General features: G+C 47.6%; 1 protein-coding gene across 1 annotated transcript; it reads right to left on the bottom strand.

Moving 5' to 3' along the window:
- Positions 1-3,857: 3,857 nt before the first annotated feature.
- LOC125555966 (HSP-interacting protein-like) lies at positions 3,858-5,376 on the bottom strand. Its single transcript, XM_048718772.2, has one exon. It carries the CDS (start codon positions 5,225-5,227, stop codon positions 4,037-4,039), a length of 1,191 nt encoding a protein of 396 aa, XP_048574729.1. The 5' UTR covers positions 5,228-5,376; the 3' UTR covers positions 3,858-4,036.
- Positions 5,377-8,282: the final 2,906 nt, after the last annotated feature.

The following is an 8,282-nucleotide window of genomic DNA, read 5'->3' as shown; positions in this document are numbered from 1 at the left end:
CTCTTCCCTTTAGATTCTATGCTCTTCATTTGACTCAACCTCTTTCCTATGGATGATGTGCTCTTCCCTTGACTCAACCTCTTTCATTGAATCGACAATGAGATCTGTCCTTGACTAGATGATGTGCCTAAAGGTAAGACACACAAGTTAAATCAAATGTAAATAAATTTTACATATAAACCAGTACCGTATAACAAGCTGCAATACCTATTTGATTATTGTCTCTTGTGGAACGTCCGGCCTGGTGCCCCATTCGCCTTCCTTGCATTTCATCCATGTACATGGGGATCCTTTTGTGCTGACGATGCCCACGGTTTACTAACTTCTCATCGGGAACAATAGTAGGTCCATTATATGTTGGCCACTCATTTTGGTTACCATATGGATGAAATTGCCCAGCCCAAGTATTTGCAAGCACTTGAGAAGAGTAATACGAGTGTACTATTTCATTTTCATTCAGATTCCGATACTTGCAAACAGCAAGCACATGAGCACATGGCACGCCAGTTAGGTTCGGCTTTAGGCATTCACAAGATGGATCATTATTTGGTCGCAAAATGACCCTGTACTCGAAGCCTTTATGAATAAAAACAACATGATCTCCATGGCGTAATGGAACCCTCTCATGATCAACCTTGACCTCAAATATTCTAACTTCATCGCCATATGAAATAACATGCATATGTCCTGCCCTGTCACCCCTTTTCACCAAAAGTTTGTCCACCCGTTCGGACCATTGCTTTCCATCATCAACCAAGTTAAGAGCACTTCGCCTTATTTCCACAAACCACTCCAAACACTTTGAAAATGTTTCATCCACAATCGCTGCCACTGGGAGCCTTAGGGAAAGCCTAAACACATTGTTTAAGGACTCGGACCCATTGCTGGTCATGATCCCCCAACGGTAACCCCCATCCATGCATTGAAATACTTTTTCAGGTTGTTCTTTCTCATTTTTGTCTTCCTGCAAATACTTACCGACCTTTCTAAGATATGTTATTGCATCGGGACAAGTATGTGCAATAGATGACTTGCCCTCCTCAAACCTACGAGGTTTCTTTTTCTTGACTGCCCACTTGAATATTTTCAAAATATTATCATCCCGATAAGATTTTTATAGGTTCTCTGCAACATGTTGAGAACAAAATCGATGAACACACTCACCAGCATCCTCGTTCCAACCAATGTGTGGCTGCTTAAACACCCATTTGATTGCTTTGTGGCGATCTGAAATGACACACACGAACTTTCCAACACCAATTACCTCCCTCCGAAGCCATCTCATGAACCGGCCCCAGTTTGATGCATCCTCTTTCTCCACAATGGCAAATGCAAGAGGTATTAGTTGGTTATTAGCGTCATATCCACAAGCCATTAGCAACCTTCCCTTGTACCTTCCCGGTAGAAATGAAGCATCCACACTTATTACAGGTCGAATGTGAGGAACAACTTCAATACAAGGTCCAAATGCCCAAGCCACACATCGAAATTCTCTATGCCCATCTTGCACCATGGGTTTCGATAGAAGAGTATACTTTGTACCTAGATTTTTAACTTTAATAGCTTCGAGGAAAGGGACCAGAAGATTGTATGATCCTTCCCAGCTACCAAAAAGTTGTGCTATGGCCCTCTCTCTTCCACGCCACAACTTATTGTATGATGGCTTCACATTTCGGTAACGTTGTCTGACTAATGCTCGAACATTTTTTATACTCAACTCCAGGTCATCCTTCAGTGCTTCACAAATCACATCGACAATTATAGAGGCTGATAACTGAGTATGGTCAGTTCTATTTGCTGGTGCACGACAAGTGTGAGAGGAAGTGCACTTTCTTATTTGCCAACATGAATCAATTTTTGTTGGTGTTGCATACAGCCTCCACATGCAACTATCATTGATACACTCTGCTATAAGTTTGGATTGACTGCTTGTGCTGTACTTTACTTCCAAGTTCATGTTTATGTGAAATTCACCAATTGCAATTTTAAGGTGCTCTTTCGAATAAAAAATCTGAAGCTCTGACAATGGACACGCAAAATATTTTTTACATCCAAAAAAACTTCCATCCGTTGTTGTCTCCCTTAGTACAGATATGTCACTAAAGGCTCTCACACCATTCTGTCCGGAGCTCCGCGTGAATGGAAATGCATGGACATGATGCATGTGCCTTGGTTCTAAATCATCATCCGAACTTTGGCTAGGTGCACCATCAGAATCATGCTCATCATCATCAAGCTCTCCAATCAAATCATCATCATGGTCTGTATCCTCCTGATAATATGGGTCATCGCCAATGCTTGTTCGCAAATCATTTGTAACATTAACATGACTTGAAGGTTGAGCATGTGATAAGTTGAGATGAGGAGCACCTGTGATACATTCTGGAAAACCACCGAGCAAGGTTTTATGTAATGAGCAATGCATTGCACTTTCATATGTTTGTTCTTGACTTTCATTTCTTGGGATGTTCCTTGCAGCATTGACTTGGTTCAACATGTCTCCAATTGGCGAGATGTTAACATATAGCTCTATCACTTGCCATGTTGTCCGAGACTTCGTCTTCTCAAAAATTATGGTCCATCCTCTTTCCTCATATATTGGAACTAATTGAAAATAATGTGGTCTAGGAGCTCCAATATCCAAGCGAGCTTGCATATTCAGGTTGTACTGATCATCGCCAACTCCAAGTCCTCGGCATATCTCACTCTTGACATCTTCAAAAGTGGTTTCCTCGGATGCTGGAAAAGTGACTTTGGGAGGAACAGTATAATACACACCCGTGGATCCATGTTGCACTTCACCATCCACATATGCTAGTACGATTAACATGTTCTTATCTTCACCTACTGACATGACACATGCAAGGTGTAAATATGACAACCTTACATTGATCTGCTGCTGACTATGTAAAGTTGAATTTTTGCAACCTATCAATTCTCTTAAACATACCAATTTCAAACTGTACCACCACATGAATATTGAAACCAAATATCTAAACATTGTTTGCTTACAAGTCACTGAATCAATTGGACAAAGAACCAATAGAGATGCAAGACAACCTTAGCAGAAATCTCATGTGCCAACCACGAGATGATAAGAGGATCCTAATGGTGAGCGGGGAATAAGAGAGATAGGGCTACCGTCATCACAGACGTCGACTGCTGGGGCTGGTTAGGACATGGCGAGGTTGACGAGCGGTGATTCCATGCGTTCTAGGGTTTACAAGCGACAAAACTTCCGTCTGTTTGAGGAGAACGATTCAGTTTAATCTTTTTAATAGCAGCGAATCGAACCAGATACAGGGATGTTGTTGACAGTGGCGTCCAGGCTAGAACGTTGTGCGTAATAACGTCCAGATCTAGACGCTAAGGAAAACATCGTCATTCCTATTTTTCAGATTTAGACCATCCTTTCTCAGTTTCGTGATTACGTGATTATTAATTATTATTTATAAAAAAATCGGTGTATGCTTCAAGGCAAAATACCTAAAAATAGACATGTCAACCAAACGCGACCTAGCAAACCAACCTGTGGCTGGATGGTTAGAGGTACTGTGGCATCCCCAGCCCATCAGGGTTCAAATTCTGGTGCTCACATTTATTCCTGGATTTATTTCAGTATTTCCGGCGATGCGCATTCAGTGGGAGGAGACGTTCCCGTCGACGACGAGGTGCCTACGATGACTTTGTAAATTTCAAGATGATATGCCTGCTCAATCTTTCGAAGATGCTTATAAGGGTAGAATATGCGTGTGTGCGTTTATAGGGATGAGTGTATGCGCGTGTATATAAGCGCTTGTGTCTGTACTGATGTTAAAAAAATGCGACCTAAACCAATTGAGCCGAGGGGGCCGTGATCCAGATCGAACCGAATAGCTTTATCTGTATTTGGATTACAATGGATCTCCTTACTCATTTCAGAGAGTCAAACATACATTTTGTTAGTTAGACCACCGACCACCGACCACCGACAACCGTAAATACATTTCATCACTCAATATGACCAAACGTACGACATATATATAGTACGTGCCTGCTACTGATCGTGCGACAAGCACGGATCAACAGAGTCGTGTTCCCGAATCGGCTGATCGGGGCACGACACCCGTTCGTGATTACCTTCGGTCACGTACAACCGAAGTGGCCCTTGGGACCGGGAATTCGCTTCGTCGAACCATGTGCTCTGGTCCGTGGTTGAGTCGACCGTTACCAAGTCACCCCGGTCGTCCTTGAAATTCACAGACAATTCCTTGAGGTCGGGGAACTTGCTCCGAGCTATGTCCATCAACTGAGCCAGACCGCCATCCTGTGGAAGCAGCGCGATCCTCCTGACATCCCCTTCTTCTCGGAGAACGAACTCCACGCATCTCGTCGCTCCAGCAGAGCCAGCACTGTTCTCAGCGCCGGCATGATGCTCTGCGCTGTCTCCGTCTTCCTGCTTGTGCTGACCGCTCTGATCACCTACATGCGCCTCCTCCTCCGACTGGCCGTGCGCGTGCGGTGCTTCTTCCCCGTCATTGTTGTCGTCGTAGCTCGCGTGCTCGTCGTCCTGCTCACCGAGGAGCAATATCCCCTCCATGTCGTGATCGTCGTCCGTCTCCGTGGAAACAGCCTTGTTAGCAGGGTCTGCTGCGGTAGCGATGGTAGAGCTGAACTGCTTGGCCACCTTCTCGCTGGCGGAGATGACCTTGATGAGGTCGTCCAGCGACCGGGCCTCCTGCTCCAGCAGGAACTTCTTCTCCTCCATCTCCTCCCGGAGGCTCTCGAGGAGCTCCAGCGCGACCGCGTTGTTGGGCTCCAGGGTCAGCACCTCCTGCACGTCGACGCAGGCCAGGTCCAGCCGGTCCAGCGCCTCGAAGCAGCGCGCCCTCTTCAGGAGCGCCTTGGTGTACCTCGGCGACGCGTCCAGGGCCATGTTGCACCGGTCGATGGCCTGGTGGTAGTGGTAGTCGTCCTCGGGGCGGTGCGCGTTCATGTGCATGTAGCACGCCGCCACGTTGCTGTGGAGGGAGGCGATGTCGTTCTCGTTGTACGCGCGCGGGGCCCGGGGGGACAGCCGGATCGCCTCGTCGAACTTGAACGCCGCGCCGTCGTAGTCCCGCAGCCGGAACAGCGTCGTGCCTTCCTGCTTCAGCTCCGTCACCAGCTCCACGATGGCGGCATCCTCGTCCTTCTCCACCTCCTCCTCCAGCTCTGACGTCTCCGGGTGTTCCTGTTCGCTGCTCATCGTGTGAGTTGCACCGGCCGGTTGATTGGCTAGTCTCGGCCGATCTCTCTTCTCCTCCTCAAACAATCGGTGTCTTTGCTCTGCCTCAAATTATGCGAGTCTCCGGCCCTTGTGCCCCACATTGCTGCATGCATGCCAAATCAAAGGAGTGGAGCAGAGGAAGAAGCGGAAGGCGTAGCAAGTCATGCCAACCTTTCTCTTTTCTTCTCTTGGAGAGCGAGAGCAATGGGTTGCCAACCGTCCATGGTCGTCCACGCTTTCTCTTTCTTGGACTGCAACTACATTTATTCTGGGGACCTCTAAAGCATTTTTTTTCTTTTTTTTGAAAAAAAAGATTACCGGGCTACAACCATCTTTATTGCATTTTTGAACAAAATCTTACAAAAAACATATAGATCAACCAAAGCCCTTTGTGACAAAAATTGTCGCCCTACTTACAAGATTAATGATGTGCTTTAACCGCGCGCCACGCACACCAAGAAATCCGATGACCTCACCAAGGCGCCCGTCAGCTAACCAGAAGCACCAACTGGTCTACCAGACCCGCATCGCGCAGCGCATGCGCACATTGTAGAATCCGTCGCCATCTTTTTCCACAATCTCATCTTCAGGAGCAATAATTGCACTGATCTTGCGAGACCCTTTTGATGTCAACGTCACCACGAACGCCAAACAACGCTTGCCTCTTGCATGCGTTCATCGTAAGGTATCATGAGTCTAATTGGTTTGTTGCCAAAAGTTGGCATGCCAAATTTTGGCAACTGCCAAATGTTGGCAACAGATTGGTTGCATACCAATTTCTGTTGCCAATCTCACATAAAGTTGCCAAATGTTGACAACTTTTGGTTTTGCCAAATATTGGCAATGCCAAATGTTGGTAGCAAACCAATCAGCCTCCATGTGCTGAGACCCTGCTGAACCTAGCCACCAAGACTCGTCGTCGTCAATACTGTAATCTGTAGATGTCACACCGCTCCACCTTGGTCACCACATGAGAAGCATATGGAGACCTGCACCCAGCCACCAAACCAAACACTTATTCCTTTAGCCGGTGTACAACCCAAAGATGATGCCCCATGGGGGTCACGACGCAGGAAACTCGCCATCATCGGATCCGGGGTTTCCCCCAGGGCACACAGGAAACGCAAATTGCCCCAAAACGCTCGCGGGTGCCACCATTGACGGTTATGACCGAGGCCGAACCAAGCTTTCGCTAGTTAATCCGCGCCCCCTCCGCGGCTGGACCACCATATCGACCTCCTCCGTCATCCTGCACACCCATGGGTGACGTTTGCCGCCTGAAAACCGCACGACCGAAGCTGCACCACTGCCCGGAACAACCACCCTGCCTTGGTGAGCCATCGATGCCGGAGGGTCCCCACTGGTGTGCTGTTGACGCCGAACGATGCACACATCCAGGACACTCGTGCTGATCTTGTTGGGGAACGCAGTAATTTTAAAAAAATTCCTACGCACACGCAAGATCTATCTAGGTGATGCATAGCAACAAGAGGGGAGAGTGTTGTCCACGTAACCTCGTAGACCGTAAGCGGAAGCGTTATGACGACGCGGTTGATGTAGTCGTACGTCTTCACGATCCGACCGATCCTAGCACCGAAGGTACGGCACCTCCGCGGTCTGCACATGTTCAGCTCGGTGATGTCCCACGAACTCTAGATCCAGCTGAGGTCGAGGGAGAGTTTCGTCAACACGACGGCGTGGTGACGGTGATGGTGAAGCTATCGGCGCAGGGCTTTGCCTAAGCACTGCAACGATATGACCGAGGTGGAAATCTGTGGAGGGGGCATCGCACACGGCTAAACAATCAACTTGTGTGTCTATGAGGTGCCCCCTCCCCCATGTATAAAGGGGGGGAGGAGGAGAGGGTCGGCCTAGGAGGAGGCGCGCCCAAGGGGGGGGCAATCCTACTCCAAGTAGGTTTGCCCCCCCCCCTTCCTATTCCTACTAGGAGAAGGAGGAAAGAGGAGGAAAGGAGAAGGAAAGGGGGGCCCGCCCCCCAAACCCTAAACCAATTCGGTTTGGGCCTAGGGGGCCCGCCCCACCACTTTCCTGCTGCCCTCTTTCTCCACTAGGGCCCATTAAGGCCCATTGACTCCCCGGGGGGTTCCGGTAACCTCCCGGTACTCCAAAAAATGCCCATACTCATCTGGAACCATTCTGGTGTCCAAACATAGCTTTCCACTATATTGATCTTTATGTCTCGACCATTTCGAGACCCCTCGTCATGTCTGTGATCGCATCCGGGACTCCGAACTACCTTCGATACATCAAAACACATAAACTCATAACACCGATCGTCATCGAACGTTAAGCTTGCGGACCCTACGGGTTCGAGAACTATGTAGACATGACCGAGACTCACCTTCGGTCAATAACCAATAGCGGAACCTGGATTCTCATATTGGTTCCTACATATGCTACGAAGATCTTTATCGGTCAAACCGCATAACAACATACGTTGTTCCCTTTGTCATCGGTATGTTACTTGCCCGAGATTCGATCGTCGGTATCTCAATACCTAGTTCAATCTCGTTACCGGCAAGTCTCTTTACTCGTTTCGTAATGCATCATCCTGTGACTAACTCATTAGTCACATTGCTTGCAAGGCTTATAGTGATGTGCATTACCGAGAGGACCCAAAGATACCTCTCCAACAATCGGAGTGACAAATCCTAATCTCGATCTATGCCAACTCAACAAACACCATTGGAGACACCTGTAGAGCATGTTTATAATCACCCAGTTACGTTGTGATGTTTGATAGCACACTAAGTGTTCCTCTGGTATTCGGGGGTTGCATAATCTCATATTCATAGGAACATGTATAAGTCATGAAGAAAGCAATAACAATAAACTAAACGATCATGGTGCTAAGCTAGCGGATGTGTCTTGTCCATCACATCATTCTCTAATGATGGGATCACGTTCATCAAATGACAACACATGTCCATGCCTAGGAAACTCAACCATCATTGATTAACGAGCTAGTCAAGTAGAGGCATACTAGGGCACTCTGTTTTTCTATATATTCACA

The sequence above is a fragment of the Triticum urartu genome, chromosome 5A (genome assembly GCF_056163025.1).
Source record: "Triticum urartu cultivar PI428250 chromosome 5A, HENAU_Tu73, whole genome shotgun sequence".
NCBI lineage: Eukaryota > Viridiplantae > Streptophyta > Magnoliopsida > Poales > Poaceae > Triticum > Triticum urartu.
Note: the sequence above shows the minus strand (reverse complement) of the source record. Positions and strands in the feature narration are given on the sequence as shown.